The sequence below is a fragment of the Triticum dicoccoides genome, chromosome 4B (assembly GCF_002162155.2).
Source record: "Triticum dicoccoides isolate Atlit2015 ecotype Zavitan chromosome 4B, WEW_v2.0, whole genome shotgun sequence".
Lineage (NCBI taxonomy): Eukaryota > Viridiplantae > Streptophyta > Magnoliopsida > Poales > Poaceae > Triticum > Triticum dicoccoides.
Genome location: NC_041387.1, coordinates 516,744,745 through 516,768,986, shown reverse-complemented (window position 1 = coordinate 516,768,986; position 24,242 = coordinate 516,744,745). Strand labels below are relative to the sequence as shown.

General features: G+C 45.5%; 2 protein-coding genes across 3 annotated transcripts in view; one reads left to right on the top strand and one right to left on the bottom strand.

The window, feature by feature from the left end:
- Nucleotides 1–3,857, top strand: part of LOC119291193 (probable glucan 1,3-alpha-glucosidase) — a 4,829-nt gene extending 972 nt beyond the window's left edge. Inside the window, exons 2-7 of the mRNA XM_037569904.1 lie at nt 1–1,167; nt 1,268–1,541; nt 1,618–1,753; nt 2,015–2,225; nt 2,326–2,532; nt 3,172–3,857. The exon at nt 1–1,167 is cut by the window's left edge and continues 7 nt beyond it. Coding sequence (XP_037425801.1) covers nt 1–1,167; nt 1,268–1,541; nt 1,618–1,753; nt 2,015–2,225; nt 2,326–2,532; nt 3,172–3,540 — 2,364 coding nt within the window. The 3' untranslated portion in view covers nt 3,541–3,857. The remainder of the gene's footprint in view (nt 1,168–1,267; nt 1,542–1,617; nt 1,754–2,014; nt 2,226–2,325; nt 2,533–3,171) is intronic.
- Nucleotides 3,858–4,640: 783 nt separating this feature from the next.
- On the bottom strand, nt 4,641–14,715 carry LOC119291192 (protein DETOXIFICATION 42-like). Of its 2 annotated transcripts, none has more exons than XM_037569902.1 (14): nt 14,268–14,715; nt 8,704–9,161; nt 8,469–8,590; nt 7,233–7,439; nt 6,927–7,120; nt 6,686–6,821; nt 6,479–6,575; nt 6,294–6,394; nt 6,044–6,207; nt 5,862–5,933; nt 5,631–5,747; nt 5,436–5,531; nt 5,226–5,347; nt 4,641–5,009 (listed from the first exon to the last, which is right to left on the bottom strand). In XM_037569902.1, the coding sequence occupies exons 2-14, from the start codon at nt 8,892–8,894 to the stop codon at nt 4,967–4,969; spliced, it is 1,662 nt and encodes a 553-aa protein (XP_037425799.1). In that variant the 5' UTR covers nt 8,895–9,161; nt 14,268–14,715; the 3' UTR covers nt 4,641–4,966. The 2 variants fall into 2 exon arrangements, with proteins under 2 accessions (XP_037425799.1, XP_037425800.1); XM_037569903.1 differs by having other exon boundaries at nt 8,704–9,048.
- Nucleotides 14,716–24,242: the final 9,527 nt, after the last annotated feature.

Below are 24,242 nucleotides of genomic sequence, written 5' to 3'. Positions count from 1 at the left end.
CACCTCTCCAAACCCAAGACCGTCGCCGGCGTCTCCACCGTCGCGCTCTCCTCCGACCTCGACGTCGTCGTCAAGCACGATCCCTTCGAGCTGACCGTCCGCCGAGCTGGCTCGGGCGACCCCGTGCTCTCCTTCAACTCCCAGGGCCTCTTCGACTTCGAGCCGCTGCAGGAGTTAAAGCCCGAGGGCGAGACCTGGGAGGAGCAGTTCAGGAGCCACACCGACACGCGCCCCCGCGGCCCGCAGTCGATCACCTTCGACGTCTCCTTCTATGGTGCCGACTTCGTGTATGGCCTCCCCGAGCACGGCTCCACATCGCTCGCCCTCCGCCCCACACGCGGCCCGGGGGTTGAGGAGTCCGAGCCTTACCGCCTCTTCAACCTCGATGTGTTCGAGTATCTCCACGAATCGCCCTTTGGGCTGTATGGGTCGATTCCCTTCATGATTGCACATGGCGCAAGTGCATCTTCAGGATTCTTCTGGCTTAATGCCGCGGAGATGCAGATTGATGTGCTTGCACCAGGGTGGGATGGCGCGGCATCAACGGAGAATGGAAGAATTGACACGCTGTGGATGGCTGAGGCTGGTGTGGTTGATGCGTTCTTCTTTGTTGGTTCCGAGCCGAAGGATGTGATCAAGCAGTACATCAGTGTTACAGGTACGCCCTCCATGCCGCAGCAGTTTGCAGTGGCATATCACCAGTGCCGGTGGAACTACCGGGACGAGGAGGATGTTGCTGGAGTGGATGCTGGGTTTGATGAGCATGATATTCCATATGACGTGCTCTGGCTCGACATTGAACACACTGATGGCAAGCGATATTTCACATGGGACCGTTCCACATTCCCGAACCCAGAGGAGATGCAGCGGAAGATAGCAGATAAGGGGAGGAAGATGGTAACTATTGTAGACCCACATATGAAGAGGGACAGTGGGTACCACATCCATGAGGAAGCTACTGCCAAAGGTTACTATGTTAAAGATGCAAGCGGGAAGGACTACGATGGGTGGTGCTGGCCTGGGTCATCATCATATCCTGACATGTTGAATCCTGAAATACGGGACTGGTGGGCTGACAAGTTCTCATATCAAAACTACAAGGGATCAACTCCAACACTGTACATTTGGAACGACATGAACGAGCCATCAGTTTTCAACGGCCCTGAGGTATGTTGCTGAATTGCAATATTTCTGTGCATTATCTTGTGAAGGCGAGGTTTACAGCAAAACTGAAACATTTTATGCATGAATCAATCTTGTTGAATAGGTCACCATGCCTAGGGATGCAATACATATCGGTGATGTTGAACATCGAGAACTGCACAATGCATATGGGTACTACTTCCATATGGCTACATCAGATGGGCTTCTCAAGCGAGGTGAGGGTAAAGACAGGCCCTTTGTTTTGTCAAGGGCCTTCTTTGCTGGAAGTCAACGGTACGGGGCAGTTTGGACCGGTGACAACACTGCAGATTGGGATCACCTTAAATCTTCTATTCCGATGGTTTTAACTCTTGGTCTTACTGGCATGACCTTCTCTGGTAGGTGGACTTACATTACAACTTCACCTCATAATCCTGATGTTAAAAGCCTTACTAAAATGTGAAGCTTTGACAGGTGCGGATGTTGGTGGATTCTTTGGCAATCCTGAACCTGACCTATTGGTGCGTTGGTACCAAGTAGGAGCTTTTTATCCTTTCTTTAGAGGTCATGCTCACCATGACACCAAGAGACGGGAGCCATGGTTATTTGGGTAATGCCACAAATAATTATTTTTTTATAGAGTTTTGTTTATCTTGGAAATTCTCAACATGGCTGGTAATCCCCTCTGAAAAAGTATATTAAAGAACTGGCTGATAATCGAGGAGAATTTATCACCATGACGTGACTGCACACTGTCATCTAGAAAATTTAAGCTGATAACTTAGTTTGGGAAAAGTAGATTATAAATGATGATGATCGAGGAAAATTTAAGCTGTTAACAAGGCTAACATACTCATTGTACTTACTACAGAGAGCGAAGAACTGCCCTCATGAGGGAGGCAATACATATGCGGTATTCATTGTTGCCCTACTATTACACTCTCTTCCAAGAGGCTAGTGTAACTGGTGTTCCTGTTATGCGTCCTTTGTGGTTAGAATTTCCTGACGACAAGGAAACATATAATAATGGTGAGGCTTTTATGGTTGGGCCAAGCATTTTGGCGCAAGGAATTTACGAAGAGGTGAGTAGTGATACTGCATATATATATTTTCTTAATCACTCATATTTTGCTGGAAAACGCAACATATGGAATACATGTTTAATATAATAACTTCATGCAGGGCCAGAAATCAGTGTTGGTTTACCTTCCTGGAACGGAGTTATGGTATGACTTGAGAAATGGATCTCCATACAAGGGAAGTGTCTCACACAAGCTGCAAGTTTCAGAAGATAGCATACCAAGCTTCCAAAGGTCAGGCACAATTGTGCCAAGAAAGGATAGATTCAGGCGCAGTTCTACTCAGATGGTGAACGATCCATACACCCTGGTATGTCAAACATGTTTGCCTGTGTAAACATCTTGCTATTTGGTAACTCATAATCCCATTTAATAGTTCTCTTGGTGATGTGCAAATAGTCATTAAAAGTGTTAATATCTACCTGGTATTTCATAATATTTTTTACCAATGAAAAGTTGCATGTGAACCTTTTTCTTTACTAAAGACATGTTGCATGTGAACCCTTTTCTTTACTAAAGACATGTTGCATGTGGACCTTACTTAGCTAGCTCCTTCCAGATTAGTCGATGTAGTTCCGAGGATCAACTATACATCATATTGCGATGCTTGTTAAATTATTAGGCTCATTGGTCTGTTGGATAGGGGTTGCTGTGATTTCATCGCTAGAATTGAGCATTGGGCACATGCATTACTTCTGCAAATGCAAAACTAGCTAAATATATGACCATGCAAATCTGTTTGGTTGATGTAGCTACTAGCTACTCCCTCCGTCCGGAAATACTTGTCATCAAAACGAATAAAAGGGGATGTATCTGGATGTATATTAGTTCTAGATACATCCCCTTTTATCCAATTTGATGACAAGTATTTTCGGACAGAGGGAGTACATATTAGTGTGGTTTATTCTCTGAAGTAGACTATTTAACTCTGTATGTTTGCCATGATAAGGTGATAGCCCTCAATAGCTCGGGTTCTGCAGAAGGTGAACTTTATGTGGATGATGGGAAAAGTTATGATTATCAGCAAGGGGCATTCATCCATCGGCGTTTTGTATTTGCGGACAATAAACTAACTTCGATCAATATTGCGCCTGATAGTCTGGGGAAGAAGGTATATTCAACTGAGTGTGTGATTGAAAGAATTATAGTGCTTGGGTTATCATCGGGAGCAAAGAAGGCTATCATTGAACCTGGGAACCAAGAAGTGGAAATTGATCTGGGACCGATTAGTTTAAGGAGTGGTTCAAAGTCTGTTGTGCCAACAGTCAGGAGGCCCAATGTTCGTGTTGTAGATGATTGGACGATAAGGATCGCATGATATGCAGCCCATTCACATCTGGAGCCTGATGTCTCCGTTGTTCGCTGTCAGGCTATAAACTCAGGCAATGCTAGAAGCGTAGTTTCAGACTCGTAAATGTTATCTGTGGACACCCAAATTCCATTGTTTCAGACTTTCAGTGGACTCAAAATTTCTGCATGTACCTGGTACGCATGCTGTTTGTACTCCCAATTTTGACATAAGTCGTGACATAAATTGCTGATGTATACCTGTAGCACTTATACTGAAATTGGTGTGCCACGTATGATGTATGCGATATGAAGTTCTTGCAACATTGCAATTTAGTAGGTTTTTTTTGTGTGTGTGTAATCTTGGATAGTTCTGTGCCTAAGATTGTAATCCCATCAGCTTCTCTGTCCATGAAAATCTTTTATAGGCAACATAGCCCACACACTATCCTCCAAGCACAAAGGTAACAAATAATACCATTTCAGACAGAATGCACACACTTTAAGAGCTTGAGTTAGTTATGGCAGCCATCAACTGGTCCTGCAACTGCAGTTGTGAGTTGTGGCAGGCAGACCAAAGTGCAACTGCAGTTGTGAGTTGTGGCAGGCAGACCAAAGTGTAGTATCCAGTTATAACTGCTTTCAGTCCTGGGGCTAGTTAGTATTATAACGTTTACATTCACTGGCTGAAGTAGGAAATGGCGGTAGGCAATGCATCCAGCTCCCAGCCTCTGTTCCGACCTAAAAGGGTAGAATGCCTTGAAAGTGGCACATGTACAAAGTTGGGACGCTTATTTTGGCACGGAGGGAGTACTACTGTAGTAGTACCTCCGTCCTGGTTTATTAGCCCCCTTCGTATTTTGTGCTAAATTTTGACTTTAAATTTAAATATAATACGATATAATTTTTGATGATATACATCAATATTTTGTTAGTTAAATCTCTAATCAAAATTTGACACAAAATACGAAGGGGACCAATAAACCTGGACATAGATAATACTCATTTTCAGCTTGGAGGTTTGTTTGACAATCTTTTTTTTTCCGTTAAGACAATTTTATTTCTCAGCTCGGAAACAAAACCTCATCTTCTGCAAGAAGAATGGTCTCGGGTACATTCGATATACAAGGATTAAGAGAGGGAAAATGACATAACTAGGGATAGACCAACGTATCAATGTAGTATGATTTTTACAGAGCACTGGTCCAATTAAATCGCCATCTCCGGCACAGAACAAGGACATGGATCACAAGATCAGAGTAGCCTCTCTCTCCCCCAACAAAAGGCAGACGGCCGCGAAGCAAAGCAATAAAGCCCCATCTAACTCCAATACCCCAAGCTTAGAACAGCAACACAATACTACACTTATTCTAATTACATGGAACGAGCATATGTGTATGGCTATCTACCAGCTATGCACTGTAGACAAACCGCCATCAATCTTGCGAGCCGATCCATCACTTCCGGAGGAAAGCCCATGGTCCTCTCGCTGCCCCCATCCTGCAGACACCAGTCACAAAACCTTGATGAGCCCTAATTGAAGATTATGAACACATATTTTGCAAGGATTTCAAGAAGAACAGTTCAATTTCAGCAGGATTTGAAAACATTACTCCTGTAAACGGCACTAGAAAAGGGTCGGGGATACCGAAGAAATGGAGGTACTGATGAGGTGATGAGGAGGGGGGGTAGGGTGGAGCATAGTATCATTCATACCTCCAGGTGCTGGCTACGGTCCTGAGGCTCATGTAGATGGTCAATGCGACCCATATGCCGATGAATCCCTTGTGCGCAGAGAGGTACACCAGGCACGGTATGGATATGGACGCCACCCCAACCTGAAGGTTTCCATGGGATCCAATTTCAGTCTCGGGACAAGTTTCAGAGCTAAAATATTTGATGCTGCTACGGAAGGATCTACGGTACCATGGAGTATGCAGAGTAGGTGTAGTCTTGTGCTCCGAAGTTGATGCCGTCGAACACGAACGCCAGGGCGTTTATCGTCTGCGTGCCGGCGACGAACTGAACATCCCCAAACAGAGCTATATTCAGTGTCTGAGTCCTGGGAAATAGTCATCTCTCGTATGGAGTTCTCGTGTTTTGAACAGCCAAGGCTCTTACCGGGATGCCTTTGTGGATGACGTCGATCACAGTGGCGTCCTTTGTGAAAACGCCGGCGCCGAACTTCATGAAGAGACCGAGCACCACCGTGAGACCCATCCCCAGAACGATGCTCAGCTGCAAGGTGAAGGACATCGTCATTAGCCTCTTCTCAGTGAACCAAAATACGAACCTTTTGCGTGTTCTAGGGGGTAAAAAAGGGAGAAGTGGCAAGAATCAACGGTGACAAACCTGCAGAACACGAGAGGTCGCGGCAATCACCTTCTTGTGATCGTTCTTGGCGAACGCGCTTGCGAGCACTGCCTGCAAGAACTCATCCACAACACGCCCCAGTTCAGTACACTCTCTAGTCTCTACTGAAGCTGTTTCTCATGGACTAATTAATCTATGGGAGTATGACATGGCAATCTGACCTGTCCAGCAACGGCCAATCCATCGGCGAGAAGTGACGTCGCGAGCCAGAGCTGGCAGCAGATCTGGAAGGCCGCCATGATGGTTGGTCCGTCGCGGGCAGCCAGCGACGACGCCAGAGTGACGCAGAAAGTCACTGCTACCACCCTCGCGAGCAGCAGGAATCCTGAAGAAAACAGAGCACTTTCAGAGCCATTTCCAGGGGACCAGTGCGAGATGTTATCCAGTTCCAGGGTTCCAACTGTATCTCACCACACCCAAGAAACCGCCCAAATTTCAGGGATTTAAGGCTCGGTGGGATAACATCAACTTGCTGGACGAGCCGACATATTAAGATCATGGTTATCAGGTACCTGAAGAAAAAGATGGAATTGGGAGTTGTGAGGACGGACTGAAACACATAGGCTCTAGATGCTACTGGTAGCGGTGAAACCTACTGGGAAATGACATGAGCAACTGCTGCACCAGTGACACCCATGTGGCAAACAAACATCAAAATTGGGTCTAGGATGATATTTGTTGCATCTCCAACCACTGCAAAAGAAATTGTAAGGAAATGTTAGTAACGCTTCAAATATTTTTCCTTGGAAACAGATATCCATATTCCAGCTGAAAGAATGTAAATCATCACCAGGTATTCTTACCGGTAGCATACAACGGTGTCTTTGTATCTTTGAAGCCTCGGAAAACACCCTGCATTGCCAAAGACAGGAGAACAGCGGGAGCGCCAAGTGATCTGATCGTTAGGTATCGAACCGCGGGTTCTAGCATTGGTGAGTCCTGGAATAGTGTGATGTAGATGAAGATATGAATTAGCATCATGGATAGCAAGAAACTACAGAAGTAAAATAAACTTGGACATATAGAGATGGTAATAACACCTACATGTTTCACACCCATGATGCCCAACACAACTTTCGCCGAAAAGATGAGGAACACGGCCTGGACTAGCCCGAGAAATGAGCCAACGATTAGAGCCGATGTCACAGAAGGTATGTACCTTCTCTTGCACCCTTGATTGGAGGGATCAGCACACTCTGTGGGTATACAAGAATTAGCGCACACTGGAGTATCACCACCTGTAAAACGGAGTTCCACATAGGGATTCATGAAGAATGCTTCAGTCCTGAGGTCAAATCAAATTACTGTTTAAAAATATATGAAACCAGGTATACTGCGAGAAATCGGTACCAGATGCGGGCACATTGCAGGCATCTGAATGCACATGAGCGGCTTTCTCAAGGTCTTTGCTGTTATTTTCTTCTATGTATTTGCTAATGATGGCATCTTCTTCAGCGACGAATGATGTTGTTACGCTAACGAGCGGGTAGATACAGACTTTCGAGACTTGGTTAAATATGGCAATAGAAACACCAACAGCTGCTATCTCCACCGAACCTGATCATTGAGAAATTGTGAACATATTTCACTGCATTAAATCTCAGAGCAGTAGCAGCAGCCTATCTCTTACAACGCACAAAGTAATGTGAGATAACTATGAGAACAGATGTCTGAAAGACTAAAATTATCGTTTGCGACTTGCTTAGACAAGCAACGGAAAACTAAAGCCAAGGACCTGGCATACTAAAAGTACAGAAAAAATGAGTATCTTTCAAAAGAACCACACATTTTTTCTGTGTAAATGGGGAACATACTCAAAACGGAAAATATCAAAATGGGGCTGCGGTGACGCCTTTCGGCGAGAAAAGAAACGAACGAATGGTTATTTCAAGGTAACAAAATGAAGAGAATGAACTCAGCATGTGCCTAGCTAACCAATTGTATGACGAGAAATTGCTAGTGGCACGCAAAGGAATATTCGGAACAGAAGCCTTTGTGATGCACAAAAGAACAAATAAAAACCAACAATACTGTTACTTTAGGTCTTTTATATAAGTATATAAAAACACCAATGTAACCGAATTAAAGGAAAGAAATGAGCAATTTATCAGCCATGACCATTAGCAAAAACAGAAGAAGAAGGTGGGCGGAATCGTCGGCAAAGGTGAAAAATTCTCCGGCGCGCATTTCGTGGAAGGTTTTTTGGCGCCAAATGAGCCAGTTACATGTCCAAATCAAGCGATCGATACTGTAGACCGAAGTCAGTTACTTTGCCAAACTGACAAACCGGAAACTGAAGTAGGGACTATCCACTGACAGAAACAGCAAAGGTGGTACATATCCGGAAATTCCCTTGTACGACTACCTAAAGTTAGGACTGCCGGTGAAAATTAATTGAGAAGCTCTATCCATGGTGAAAATTAATTGAGAAGCTCCATCTATCCCGCGGAAATTCCGCAAGACGCGAACGCCCGCGAGGGAGGTGCTACAAGTGAACATGGTGCAGCAACAGCGAGCATAGAGGTTTCTTCTTCATTGCATACATAAACAGATAGATTGGTTGATTTGATGGCCGTATGTATTTACCTAGACGTCCGATGAATGCTGTGTCCACCAAGGAGGCGAGGGGATCGGCGGCCAGAGCAAGCGACGCCGGCACCGCAATGCGCAGCACCTCCGACCCGAGCTCATCGAGCTTGAAGACACTCCTGCGACAGGTTACAGTTAAGCACATCAGACGTGAGGAACACGAGCACTCCTAAGACAGACGTACTTGGGCGCAAGGTGAAAGGAAATCGACGAGATGCATGGGACGGCGAACCTGATGTTCATGACGAAGAGATACATCCCTGTCGTCCTGGGCCAGCCGGACAATGCAGACGGCGCCGGAACATCCTCCGCCGCCTTCTCCTCTGGGCCGTGTCCGTTCGCCGCCGCGGCAGCGCCTGCAGGAACGTCGACGGCCACCCGCTTCTCCCCCACGGTCATGCTCGCGGCCGCGCCCTCCTCCATACACAGTGGATGCTTGCCCGAGAGGTCGATCAACCGATCGTTCGCTCGTTCAGGGTATATACGTGCTCGGACGGAGGACTGTGCGTGAGAGGAGGGATGAGAGCACAAGGAGAAGCGGCAGCTCGCCCCTACTTATAGGGAAACCGATCAGCAGCTGTCACATGGAAAGGCGAATGGGGGCAGGGCGTGTCAGTCAATCCGTCAGATGTGGCGATGTGCTCCACAACGGTGAAATGTGTCTCTCAAGAAATAAATCAGCTTTTCCCTCTGAAAAAAAGAGAGATAAATCAGCTGACATGGAAAAAGGAATCAGCTCGTGCCGTGCGTGCAGTTATGTGTGCGTGTGGTCAGTGTGCGCATGCAGCGGAAGCAAAGGCGAAAACAGAAAGGAATCGAAGTTTTTTTCGTTGCAAGAGCAGGAAAGCGACCAGCCGCTGTGACGACCGGGCCGGGGCGCAACGCGACATGGCCGGGCGTTACGGGCCGGCTGGCGATGCGTGCGGCGAGCCAACGGCAAGTTGCACGAGGTACATGCTCCTGCCGACGACAATGGAGCGGAACGCCCGTGGTCCAAGGCTGGCCGCCGGGAACGCTCCGATGTCGAGTGCCCAGCGAGCTGAGGGACCGATGCGCCGGGCGCAGCCGGAACGCGTGACGGGATGCGTGTGCGGGACGCCGCCGCGCCGGGCTGGCCGGGGTTCCGGGCGGGGTATTGGTTGGTGCCGTTACGTTGCGTGATCGAACGCACAAGCTAGTGGACATGGCGGCCCAGCGGTGCCGTCGTCGATCCGTCAGTGCCTTCCCGGCAAGCAACTACCATACGTACCACCGTTGGGATGGCCTCGGCGATACGTACGGTACGGCCTCGCCGGCCGGCGTAGGCGGCATGGGCTATCGATCATCGTCTCGACCAGCTTTTCTGACCGGCCGGAAAGAGTTTCTGTTATCGGAACCCCCCTCATCTCTCGTACGGCAAATGCATGCTTTTGTTTGCTGGGAAGTAAGATGCACTTGTGAGAATACTACATCATTTGAAACGCAAGAACATTTTTGTCGCGAGAATAGTCGTGCAAATTATTCATGATTTTCCTTCGCCCATCGAACCACAATCGTTGCATGCCAATGGTTAATTTCCCACGTGCCGGGTCATCCGGTCAGATGCAAGTAACAGGATAGAGATTCGGATCAACAACGGGCAGTGGCAAGGCGGCATGGCAAAAAGGGGAGGATTTTTGGGGTCTCGCTCAACGCCTTGCCCATTTGTAGGACGCCTAAAGATCATGATGAAGCTTCAGCGCGACGATTATCGTAGAGGGGACCTCAGATGTTTGGATAGGCACCGGTTTTGAGTATCGGAGGGGAACAACTAACTTGATACCTAGACGCCGATAGAACTACCGATTCTCTTTTTTCACGCTGCAAATAATATATACCTTAAAGCATACAAAAGCAACTGATGTGATATTGTTACTCTAGATATGCAACGTAGTAATTTTTACAACTGTCACAAATTAATTTCTTACGTCCATTTTCATGTAACAAATTGTGTGCGTGCAGTGAAAGATCATCTTACTAAATGTATTACTCAAACTACGGATGTATATCATTTCTAATGTAGTTTGGGCCATTCTAACATCAAGTTCACTATAATTTTGGTACAGGATTATAGTAAAAAAAATGGTTACGAGATAGTGCATGCTTATGGGTTACCCACTAGTAACTTAGTAGATTTTTTTTGACATATCACATGCATGGTTGTTCGGTTTTGAAGAACTAGGGTAGTGGTTTTCCAGTTGTGTTCGTTAGCCACCCCATATATACTAGTCTCCTTTTTGCCCTTTTTATACTAGAATCTTCCTCCTCTTCAAGGTGGGAAGATGAAAAGAGGCGGTCATCTTGGTTTCCTCCTCACTACTCATGGCTATTTCTCTCTTCACTCTTTCCAATGAGAAAGATGACAGGAGTCCCTCCCATCTTATTTGGATATATCGCTGAGACTAGTACTTGTCATCATGTTTTTATAGGCAATTTCCCCCATCTAGCATTGGGGAAAGGAGAGGCGAATATGCATTCAATGGGTTGAACTATATTCCAAACATCTGTAGAACTAAAATGATGCTTGTATATACCAAAAGGTACATAGTCATTCTGGATTATTCCTCATCAACGGTAAGGGAGTAAATATAATGCAGACCCCTCAGCTACAATATATGCGAGGCTTTTAGTATGCCATAAGTTTGCCCTCTGTCGCTCCATTTTCTAGAGTGGATTTTGCGCAACTAGTTGCCACTACATTTAATCATTCAAAAAACAAATCTCCAAGTTTGCACAAAGTTGTGAATGAGCACCCCTACACGTACGACTCTTTCTATCCGATTTCCTGTACGGCACATGTCAACTGCCATCCATCACTATCGCTTCATGGGCTGCAACCAGCGACCATAGCATCGTATGAAAAACAGACGCGAAGGTGTTGTATGCACAGTGATTTTATTGTGAAATAATGTGTGCATGTAGTAAGTCATGCTATACCGTGTGGACTGACACACATTAATCAAATCAAAATGTTTGACTCACATGACATGTACCAAAATGAATGTTTTTTGGTTAGATAACTCGCACACTATTCATTTCTTTTTGTGTTGAACAGTTAGCTAGCTTGCATCACCTTTTTTCTTTCACATTTTTTGTAAACTCGGGAAAGTATTGAACAGAGAAAATATGTGTTGTGTAGTGCGAACTAAGTGCCGAATTTACTTTCCACATTTCCCGTCCATATCCTTTGCAGGAAAATGACTTGGCTTTTTTAACACTACACTAGTGTCAAAAAACATCTTACATTATGGGACGGAGGGAGTATTAAATATACTTCAACCATTTAGTGTACCCCGTGTCAACTAAGCCACAAAACATCAAACATAGTTCATCGCCAACTTTTATGAAAAGCAAACTGATCTTAAGCCACAAAAACATCAAACATAAATATGTATTGGGCGCCACTAACTCTCCTAGTGCTGTGATTATGTTGCTGATGTGCCACTAGCAGTTTGGACTGACCACTTATATAAATAATTCCAATCATACATAAGTTGGTACGTTGCTCTTTCTACTTTTGATTGGCTAGCAAGGTAACCTCGCTCCTTTTGACCATAATTGTGTACCAGGGTGGAGTCATCTAATTGTATGTTGACAAAACTCAAAAGGCAAACGACTCAGTGATAACAGCAAATTTAGTGTACGACATGTACGATAGTATGGTGTCAGCATATCGTTTATCGTATCACGTTAGAATTTTTTAGTGACGTGGAGAACAAAGACTGGGTCGAGAGTCAAGGGAGTGTGAAAAAGTCTAAGCATTAGAATGAAAGGATGGAAGAAACAACAACATTGAATAAAGAGAAAATAATCATGTACTGTACCAATATTGTTCTTGAAACAAAATTCTCTATGGCTACATTGCTATCCTTTTGTGCCATCTTCAGGTGGCATGGTTAAATACAACAAGAGAAGCCAACCATCTGTACTAGAAATAAAGAACACGGTAGTGCGAGACTTTGTTTTCATGGATAACAATGTCCTATCAAAGTTGCGGCGTTTCAATTCCCTATGCTTAGATACATCTGAGAGTTGCGACCGGCGATTCAGACTCCAGAGAATATGTTAAAATAGACTGCTCAAAATTTGATTTCTTTTTTGTGATAACCAAATTTAACTCAAATACCTGGCATCCAGTCTCACTATAAGTTTCCTCAAGAATATCTTGCCCAAGATAGTGCTTCAAGGATAAGGCTACAAATAGACAGATGTGACAATTGACTTGAAGCTCCACAACAAACAATTCTGGGGGAGAATGCATAGCATAAGATGTGATACTAATGCTCGACAAAACTTGTCATACCTGGTGATTCCAAAATAAAGTTAGGGCTTACTCGCTAGCACCATCTATGTTGGGCCAGCCAGGGTTCGATCATCATGCTCACCAAGTTCCTCTTATGCATGGCCATTTTTTTTGTAATTCTTATATTCTTAAATCTTCTGGTTGAACAAAGTATCACCGCAGACAATCATAGTTGTGCATATTTGTATATATTCTGTATATTTTTACTAAATCTTTTTTGTTGTGACCGCAGAAAAGTGTACAACTAAAAAGACACGAGTTGGCCAGCTATCACAATCGCAGTGAACAAAATAGCTCGAAACAGTATCATTGAATTTGAAAAGGTTCGGGGTAAACCAATCAACACACCGAGAAAACAAGTACAGTAACAAAACTACCGGTGTTCTGTCTAGTGCGTATTTGACCAGTCACATATACTCCGCTCTTATCATCTCCTGCATCCGTAGTCCGTACATTTGAGTATTATCACTAGCAGACAAACAAATAAGCAATGTTTGATCAAATGGTTTTATCCCGAATGTTGGCCACTCTAAAAGCAAAAAAGCCAAGAAATGTCGCATTATATATATCCCGATCGAACTGTTTATAAATGTATCCAACAAAAGCGTTGTGGAATGCGAGCTGCGTCATCGGCAAGTTAAGCAGCTTTAGGAGACTAATACCATGCTGATATGTGGTGCCTGCCAGCTTTGGAGTGCTTGGTTGAAATGAAGCAACAAAAAGGCGTTACGATATCTGAATCTACTGACGTGTGGTTACCCTGATCGCTCTTCCTTTCGGAACAGCAACCAGGCCAGCTTTGGACTGGTGCCGGCCAACTTTAGAAAACCACTACCCGATGCGTGAAAAAGAAGACTTAAAGGTGCACATAAACGCGCGAATAATATGGCTATCAATCGGTTAAGCTTCTCTGGCACAGCATCTATATTCCTGGAAATGCAGCTTTTCATGGTTTTAAATTCTGAATTATGTGTATACTGTATGAATATATGCATTATTGTTTGTTCAACTACGTACGTAGCAGTCTCATGCAGAAGGATACAACCAAGCACTACTCCTGCAAAAAATAAAACAAAATGTGTAGAGTGTTGGACTAATACCCAGCAACGATCGATCGCAGTCCAAGCGTACAACGTGGACAGAGACACGACGGCCGGGCCAGTTTGTGGTTAGGAAAACACTTGCACTTGCTCGGATAGTTGGTTACGTTTAACCATCACCTACTCTAGTTAGAACGTCGGTACACTGAGAACTACGCATCACGGCCTGCCGTGCAACACGTCACCGAGACCCGTCACAGTCGATCGCTACGCTCGGCTCAGCCATGCCTCGAAGGCATTAGCTATGTTCTTACGATCGATCGAGCTCCTGTCCGAAGAGTGCTCTATCGATATGCGATGGATGATCTAGCTACCTGTAAGAACGATCAAGCAGAAGCAGAGACAGAAGCCATAGCAGAGCATGCGCATGCGTACCTCTGGCCTGAAGTAGCAAAGTGGCTGGCGACTGGGTGCAGAGCGGCTGTGTGTCTTGGTTGCACTTGCACTCCTGGGCGCTGAGTGCAGAGAGCTACTGGCTGCTGCTCCACACTGGCTCGTGGACCCTATAAATAGGCGCCGTGCGAGGGCGGCCGGAGGCACGATTCACGCGTGGCGCGGCTCGCGTACTTGCGGTCGCGCGACGGCTCGAGGGTCCGTTGGATTCCCGCTGCCTTTTTCGCTAGCTCTGGAGTCCAGGTCGGAGTCGCAATAGCTAGGAGAAAATCCTTGTTTAGTCGCGGGCCGCGTGGCCAGCACAGGCCCGCGCGTGTCGCCGCCGTACGCCGGGCCGCGCACCGGCGCCCCGTCCGCCGTGTCACTGCGCCATTGGCGGCTCGCCGGCCACGAAAGGTCCGGTTGCAGCGGGAGCGCGGTGATGTGTGGCGTGGTGCGGTGTGCGTTCACCAGTATACAAGTCGAGGATATAGGTCACTCACTAGGGGCTCTCTGAATAAAAGAGACCAGCAATGGAAAGCCTGGCCTACTTCTTTTCCTGGGGGATGATGGCCCAACTGTTAGGCCCGCCCGCCTGCGTCGCTTTCGTATCACCCCTAGTTTACGCATACGTCTGTGTGGAAACTGGAAAGGAGCTGCACCGAGGAAGGAGAAGGGCGACGGAACCCGTGGGAAAGTTAGGTTGCGGGGGTTGGTCAGGGTAGCAGTGACACTGGAAGTGGTGCACGCGCCATGGATTTTATTTTATGTCTCGACCGAGGACAAGCTAGGCCACCAAGGACGGCCTGAGCTACGCCGGTCGCCGGGCGAAGCACTCCCGAATAATTTTCCTGCTGATAAGTTGATCTGGTGATTGCTTTTTGGTCTGAATTCTTGTGCGTGCGCGCCAGTGGTCGCTTGCGTGTGAGATGTCGCGCTCGCCGTCGGTGCTAGCTGGGTGGCGGCTCTCTCCATCAACCGCGTTGCCAACAGTGGAGAAGAAGCTTGCGTCGACTACGGTAAAATTACTGGTTGGTGTCTTTACATTCCACCCAAACCAGAAGCCTAGGTATGTACATGAATGGAAAGTTCGACCTCTGCAACTGACGCCAACGGTATAAAATTTAAAGTTTGTTGGAGCATCTACAGTCAGACTTAACAAATCCACCCCTCTACAGGCCTAAACGTCCGCGGATGCGCCGGGACGCATTCACAGACAGCATCCGACGGCCCCTCAAAGCTCCTGTCGGACAGCCATGCTCTTCATATTTGATCATTCAAATTCAGGCACGTTCGGCATACACAAGAGAATTGAGTACTTCCACAATTCAACCATAATTCATACAAGAATACATAGTTAAAACATAAAATTTATTTGAAGTGCACAATTCAAACATTAAACACCTTGGTTTCCTTCTTGGTTTTCATTGTGGGTCCATATATGCTTCACAAGATCATTGAGTAGTTGCGTGTGCACCTGTTCATCTTAAGGATTCTGATGCATCTGAAGAAAATTCACGATCTAATATGCATCTTGATCCGGGATATGGACTTGTTATTCAGGCTTATCGAAATCATGGGTTTGGACTGCCCCTTCTCCCTCGTCCTCGACAATCATATTGTGCAAAATAACACAACACGTCATCAGCTGCCACAAAGTTTCGATTTCCACATCATTGCAGCTCCATGAACAATTCCCAACGAGCTTGGAGCACTCCGAATGCCCTCTCCACATCCTTCCTAACCCCTTCTTGCATTGGAGCAAAGTGGCTTTCTTGTTGTCATGGGGATCGGATATGGTCTTCAAAAACGCCGTCCAGTGAGAATAGATACCCTCTACAAGGTAATACCCCATGTTGTAGTGGTGCCCGTTGACAGTGTAGTTGTACGACGGCGCTTTCCTCCATTGTAAAGTCTCCTAAACAAGGGAGATTGCTGGAGCACATTGATATCGTTGTGAGAGCCACACATGGCAAAGCATGCCAAATCCATAAGTCTTTTGATGCCACTGCTTCAAGTATGATGGTGCCTCTTTGGCGTGACCTTGGCACATCCCGTGCAAACCTTTGTGACAGTTCTTCCATTGTCAATGCATGCAATCAGTTGAACCGAGCATACCCGGAAAGTCTTTTGTCGCTCTAATAGTCATCGACTTTTCTGTATCTTGCACATTTGGTTCTCTCAGATACTCTGCTCCAAACACCTGCACTACGACGCGGGCTAATCTCATAATAACAGTGGTCTTCAGGCATCTGCTCTCCCCCATCCAGACCATCTCACCAACGACACCGTCGGCGGTACCTAGTGCAAGCATCCTCATAGCAGCCGTGCACTTCTGCTTAGTAGAGAATGAGAGTTGTCCGCAATAATCCCTGGTGAGCTTGAAGTAGGAATCATGTGCCTCCATTCCGTCCATCACACACAAGAACAAGGGTTTGCGCATACAGAAGCGTAGACGAAACCATGCATCAGGAAATGTTGGCGCGGGTTGGAAGTAGTCCTTGTAGAGTAGTTGCGCCCTAGCGACTCTATCCCTGTTCAGAACTCTTCTCCCTTTGATCGAATCATTGAAGTTCAGAATGTGCTCCACCTCTCTGTCCATTTCCAGTTGAATGCTCATGATCATCAAGACCTCGACTTCTTCGTCCAACGAAGACGAATAAAAGAATTCAATTTGCATTAACTCATCAAGATCCGTGTTTCCATACTCCTCATCCAATGAACCATCTGAATTCATCATTTTCCCATGAAAGAATCATAAATTAAAAGCTGATTGGACAATTTGTCAAACACGTAAGGGAATGGTGTAGTCCGAGAATAGTAGGACATACCACGGCGACGTATGTCACTTTGCCGATGTCTAGAGCGGCGAGATGGATTGGGAGGAGGGTTGTGGCGGTGGTTACAACACTGAGGGGTCAGGGCAACAAAGGATGTAGGGTGGTAGGGGAGCTAGTGGAAGGCCTGGGTGGACGAGGGAGAAGAAAGGAGAGGCAAATGGCTCGTCCGGCAAGGTCGGGGGGTAACCTGGTGCAATTTGTTGTGGGTCCTGCCTGTCGGATTTGACATGCAGGACACGCTCGGACGCGTCCGGGTCTCCCCGCATCCGCCCCAGATTTGGTTTGGATATGAGGGGTGGCGCTTAGCCAGGACATATAGGTCCGACTGGGTCACCTTTTTGCGACGGACCAGTGACCGAGCCGTCCGTCCAGACGTATAGGGGTGGGTGTTGAGGAGCCCGACTGTAGATGCTCTTAGCATCTATATTTTGGATGGAAAACCAATTAAAGGCTGCCAGCTGAATGCACCTACATTGCGATAGAGTTACAAATATTGGTAGAGATCAAAGTTGTATCCTAGAATGATGTCGGGAAGATGTCTTGTCCTCGTCTGTTAGGGTCGACGCCTGAACACGGCTGTGAACCTCTGAATAGTCGTCATCACGAAAGGCTACACACTTGTAGACGTGGGTCATCAGGTGGACAACATCTCCACACCTCTTTAATTTTGGTTCTCAAATCGTCGAGCGATGAGGCCATTCTTGCTAACCCACAAGTATAGGGGATCGCAACAGTTTTTTAGGGTAGGGTATTCAACCCAAATTTATTGATTCGACACAACGGGAGCGAAAGAATATTCGCAAGTATTAGCAGTTGAGTTGTCAATTCAACCACACCCGGAGGACTGAATATCTGCGGCAGAGTGATCAACAACACAGTAGTATGATAGTTTGATAACAGTGGAAACAGTAACATCAGTAATGTTAACAGTAGCAGTTTTTTAGTGATTGTAACAGCAGCAGTAGTAAAAGTAACTTAGCAAAGATCAATGTATGAAAAGCATAGGCACTGGATCATTGACGGATAATTGTGTTGGATGACATTCATCATATAACAGTCACAACCTAGAGCAACATGGAACTAGCTCCAATTCATCAATGTAATGTAGGCATGTATTCCATATATAGTCATACATGCTTATGATAAGAACTTGCATGACATCTTTTGTCCTACCCTCCCGTGGCAGTGGGGTCCATAAGGAAATTAAGGGATATTAAATCCTCCTTTTAATAGAGAACCGAAACAAAGGATTAATACATAGTGAATACATGAACTTCTCAAACTATGGTAATCATCGGAAATAATCCCAACTATTGCCACCTTGAGGGTATGTGGATCATAACACGTACTAGATGCGTATAACTTGCAAGATAGGATCAAGAACTCAAATATATTCATGAAAACATAAAGGGTTCAGATTTGAAATCATGGCACTCGCCTAGTGACAAGCATTAAGCATAGTAAAGTCATAACAACATCAATCTCAGAACATAGTGGATACTAGGGATCAATCCCTAACAAATTAACTCGATTATATGATAAATCTCATCCAATCCCATCATTGTCCAACAAGCCTACAAAGGAATTACTCACTCCCTATGGTGAGCATCATGAAATTGGTGATGAAGAAGGGTTGGTGATGATGATGGCGACGAATCCCCCTCCGGAGCCCCGAATGGACTCTAGATCTGGCCTCCCGATGAAGAACAAGAAGTGGCAGAGGCTCCGTATCGTAAAATGCGATGAACCTTCTTCTCTTATTTTTTTCTCGGGAAATAGGAATTTATAGGCTCGAGATTAGGGTCAGCGGAGCCATGTGGGCCCCACAAGCTACATGGGAGCGCCCAGGGGGGTTGTCGCGCCCATGTGGCTTGTGGGACACTGGTGGGTCCCCTCTGTGGATCTTCGCTCCAGTATTTTTTATATATTTCATAAAAAATATCCAAAAGTTCCGTCCAATTCCGAGAACTTTTATTTCCACACAAAAACAACACCAGTCTGGGTTAGTTTAATTCATATCATGCAAATTAGAGTCCAAAACAAGAGCAAACGTATTTGAAAAAGTATATATGATGGAGACGTATCATCCATTGACGGGCTACAGAACCACCAACCATTAACTACCATTGAATCTCCCGCTACATCATCTCTTGGATGAGACCACTTATCGCAAATAGTTCGTATGAATCAACTGTATGCCACGTATCGCACACGCAACTCTAATTTGAATCATGTTTGATGTCTCTGCCATTGCAAATAGTCAGTATAATTTTTGATGGTTTTCTTACAACATCGTTTGCGATTAATGCATCACATAAAGTTTCATTGAAGGGTCTCTGATTGTAGTGTCGCGTTAGCAGCATCCTACAACAGTGTTCCTTGCGGCCAAAGAAGGACCCCAACCGACTAACGAGGTGCCCACAAGGCAACCCCGCGCGGCAGGGGGTGGCACCCCGATGCCTTGTGAAGGTTGTGCGCCTCCATTTGCGTTGATTCCACATCCCAAAAATCTCATACCTTCCAAAATACATCACTGCAAAATTTTATCATGTTCGGACTTTGTTTGATATAGATATTCTGTGAAACAAAAAGCATGCAAAAATAGGAACTGACACTGGGCACTGGATCAATATGTTAGTCCCAAAAATAATATAAAATGTTGCCAAAAGTATATGAAAGTTGTAGAATATTGGCATGAAACAATCAAAAAGATATTTCGGCGTATCACACCTCGGTGCAGTTACCTCAGAACTCCTGGAGAGCCCAGCATATCCTCAACATTTGTATTCAATATACGAGCGATGTCTTCTGACAAATCGTTATATAGCCACCATATGCACCAATTTGACTTGAGATTTTTGCTAAGCTAGGTTGCCTAGCTCCTGTGCTTACCCTCTATGTTCCTGACAAATTTGGCTAGAGGGTAAAGGGAGCACCTCTGCGATTGTTACTTTCGGGTCAACCGAGTAAGTACCTCAGACGGGTGAAGCCAAAAGCTAGCAATCACAAGAATATAATTGGTCCGCAACCGAGAAAGTGAAACTAAAGGCCTTTTCAAGTGGTACTAGCATAGGGTATGAATCCCACTTATTCAGTCGAGGATATTTCTACATTAAGGCCTTCGAGCAAGTATAGCGGATATAGGCTAACAAGTCATAGTTAACATGACATCCTGGGAAAAGGAACTGTTAGACTTGCGTTAAACATTAATATAACATAACTCTCTGCAAGACTTGTGTTTTGATCTTATGGCTAGATTGCCTTGTCCCCCATAACCGTTACCTGAGGACTTGGGACGACATTGGGCACACTCCTCGTCCCCTGGATGAGGAGGTAGAAGCCGATGGCTAGTTACCAAAGTATAACATCTGCAGATTTGAGCATTCAATATGACAGACATACTTTGATACATATAGTCATCATTAAGCATAAACTGACTATAAAATCTATTCAAGGCCATCTATAAGGTTATCAAGGAGACAATCATGATTGGTTAGCCGAACAGTTGACATGATGTTGTCATAATTCTCGTTGGATTTGATTTCCTTTCCATCAAGCCCCTTGCGGTCGACCCTCGCAAGCTCTTCGGTCTTCAATAGATAATAGTGTGTCTTAACCATGGCACATGCTTCTCGAGGACCTTCTTGGCAGGCTGCCACCTTACATGTCTAAATCCGCGCCTAGCTCCCTTCAGGCGTTTAGCGAGCTCAGTCATATCCCTTGGCAGGGGTTTGTTGGTCCATAGAACTCGAAAAATCTTCTCCATGGATTTTTGTTGGTCCTTCTCGGCTTTGAGCTGATTACATTTACCGATTTTCTGAAAAGGTGTCTGATGACCTGCCTCCCCTTGCACTTCGGCGTAACGAGCAACTTCTCGAGCTTCCTGAAGGTCCTTTTCAAGTTGACCTATCATCTCCGCAGCTAATAAAAAGTATACAGCTTATACAAGCAGTCATCATATTGTTATCATAGGTCAAGTATTAAACTTACCATGTACCTCTTAGGTGAATTTCTTGATTTTGGCCATTTCTTTTTGTGACACGGCAAGCCTGGCTTTCGTTAGCTCCAACTCCTTTAATACATCTTTATTCTCTTACTGAGAAATTTGTGTCAAATGTACCAAAATGTGTGTCAAACACATGTCGCTTAATTCGGCCACATGTGCCCAAATTAAGGCTCAGGGGCTACTGGGCTTCGTGCTTCTCAATTAAAAGTCATTGAAGGGGTACATCAACTCCCTAATCAGGTTTTCCCACCCAACCAATGGCTCAGGGGCTACTACATTGATGATTCAATGAATAAATTTCAAGTGCAAAGCAATTTCCGAGGAGATTACAATCCTCAGGTTGGTCGTCCGCACCCAATCTGAGTCTCGGAAGCTATTGTGCATCACATTTCCATTCCTAAAGTATGTTGCCGAGCAAGTACTTGATCCTCAGGCAGATTTCACGAATCAACCTGAGTCTCAGGGCTACTAGGATCAAAGGTTTTATGTTATCCTTCAGGTGCATACCGGACTTTGAGCCGACACGCACCTTGAGGGCTACTAGCTATACATCTCGGCGGAGACAAAATTGCACCAATTAGAAAACATTCCATAAAATATCAGCACAAACTCGAGATGGTGCACCACCTTGGAAGTAGTCCGACATAAAGCTCGGATGCGAGTGGCTGGGTCCACAGAGGACTTTTCCGGTGTTAAGCTCGGCTGACTCCTTCAACTTTTTCAAGACGAAGGTGAACTATGACACCTCGGATGCAAACCGAGGTTAGAGCTCGGCTACAAAAAGACACCTCAGATGCAGTCCGACATTGGAGCTTGGATACAAGAGGACACCGCTGCACGGGGAAAACTTCGAACCCGAAGTGTGGTGTAAAAATTATAAGGCATTGATAAAGTCCGAGAACTTAAAGGGGCTCTCTCGATGCCCGACGTGTGAACTCCTTTGGTACCCGATGTGTGAACTCTTCGGATACACCTCGGCGATCCTCAAGATCATAGATGGGAAGATTTGTTGAACCAGCTTTCAAGACCGATGACCGAAGATAGAGAACAATTCGGGAGAATCGAGGAGCATCCCCAACTTGAAGACCGGTTTAGGGGGCTACTCTCGGTGTCCTGGACTAGGGGGTACTCACCACTTCGTCTCTGGACTAGGTGGGTTGGGCCGAGGACCCCATGGCAGTTCACTAGTGGGACACTTTAGGCAGCCCATGACATATACAAGGAAGATCCCACAAGACTTGGCGCACAAGACAAGGACTTATATAATCCGATGCCTCTAGTACATTATATAAACTGAGGCCATGGTAGATACCTATACTCTGTACCATGCCCCATATGAATACAATGAAGCACGACGTAGGGTATTATCTCTTCGAGAGAGCATGAGCCTGGGTAAAATCATGTGTCCACGTTACCATCGCTCCAAGATGTCTAGCTTTGGACCCCCTACCTCAAGATATGCCATATTTAGCACCGACACTTGTGTCCCCAACACACCCAATACAACTGTCAGTTATATAGGTGCACTAGTTCGGCGAAGAGACGATGATAGATGTGTAATATGGTAGGTAGAATAGCTTTTTATAATCTGAACAAATAAAAACAACAAGGTAGTGAGTAGCAAAAGTGTGTGAAAATGGTGTCTCAATACTTAGAAACAAGGCCTAGAGTTCATACTCTCACTAATACAATCTCTCAACATCAGTAACATAATTGAATCACATGATAATCTCCAAAAGTGCGGCAAAGCATCACTCCAAAGTTTATATTTCTATTGGAGAAAGTAGGATGAAATCGCGTAGGTAGCAAACCACCTGAAAGTTGTCTTTCCAATCAATCTATTAAACCGCCCCAAAGTGTCACAAATAGCCCTAGAGATCATACTATGACAACACCATATGCTACACCTCATTCAACTCTTATGTCACTATAATGCCCCGGACACACCGCCGGTTACTCGCTGTTACTCCTGGAGGGATCTAGACTGCCCCCGATTTCCCAGTCGGTCACTCATCCTAGAATTGCTCCAAGCCAAGCATGCTTAAATTTGGAGTTCTTTTCGAATGGGCTCCCGGAAAAGAAGGAATTCCTTGTTGATATTTGTAGTCTATCATTCCTATTAAACCAGGCTGTCACATACACCCCAACCCAAAGGAACTGGCATCCTGGTCGGCCATCGGGAACGTTCCCTCTTGGCACACATATCTGCGTCCTATCCGGCACATGTGCCATATGTCGTGTGCCACAACGGGCCACACGCACCACGCGCCACTTGTCCATGCACTTGACCTAGTCATGTCTGCGCAACCATATGGGTCGGCTCTGATACCAATTTTAATGCCTCGACCGGCCACAACCACTGATTCCTGGTTGTTACCCCTGGCGGGATCTAGACTTTCCTCATAGATCACCACTAGATGTTGAACCCCAACCTCACATCATGCATTTGTTGGAAGGCACCCTAGGAACTTCTGAAATTTTAGGTTATGCAAATTGATCCAATTGATACAAGGAGCACAATTTTCACACAAAGGCACCCTAATATCATGCTACAATCCAAATGTATCACCTCCATCAGCACATAACCCAAAACTCTGCAAACTCATCTACCTCTGACTTTTGGAATGCAAAGATACTAGACATGGCAGACCATCCATGCTATCTCTACCCATTATTGGGGATAAGTCACAACACTATCTGCCGCCAAGAAAAGTATAGAAGCGATTTCCAAAATCAACGTCCTCGGGTAGTGGGAACTGAAATGATAAAAATGTGACAAGAACACCTTGGAGCTCAACTCCCCAGGAAACCACCCAAATAGTGGAGGCACCAAGAACAAAATTCATTCACACTAATATCGTAACGATTCCAAAGACCTGCGTGCTGCTAAAAGTTTGAAAGAGGAGAGTAGTAGAATCAAAACACTTACGTCACACTTCCTCACCAGAGCGACGATGGGGATAAGGAGTAAAAAGAACTTCTACTCTCCAAAACTACGTAGTAGCTACCTAAATAGTTTTTTTCTAGACTCGACACGACCAAGTATCGAACAGGCAAGAGGGCTCCTACAGTCGGTACTACTCTGGTACCCACTTCTAATGCCCTGGACACACCCGCCGGTATTGTCCGTTA

Excerpts from the sequence above, each read along its gene's own strand:
- LOC119291192 (XM_037569902.1), bottom strand. The coding sequence starts at position 8,894 with ATGGAGGAGGGCGCGGCCGCGAGCATGACCGTGGGGGAGAAGCGGGTG. Across the intron at positions 5,748-5,861 it reads CGACCTCTCGTGTTCTGCAG|CTGAGCATCGTTCTGGGGAT; the intron begins GTTTGTCACCGT and ends TTCACCTTGCAG. Across the intron at positions 5,348-5,435 it reads CCTACTCTGCATACTCCATG|GTTGGGGTGGCGTCCATATC; the intron begins GTACCGTAGATC and ends GGAAACCTTCAG.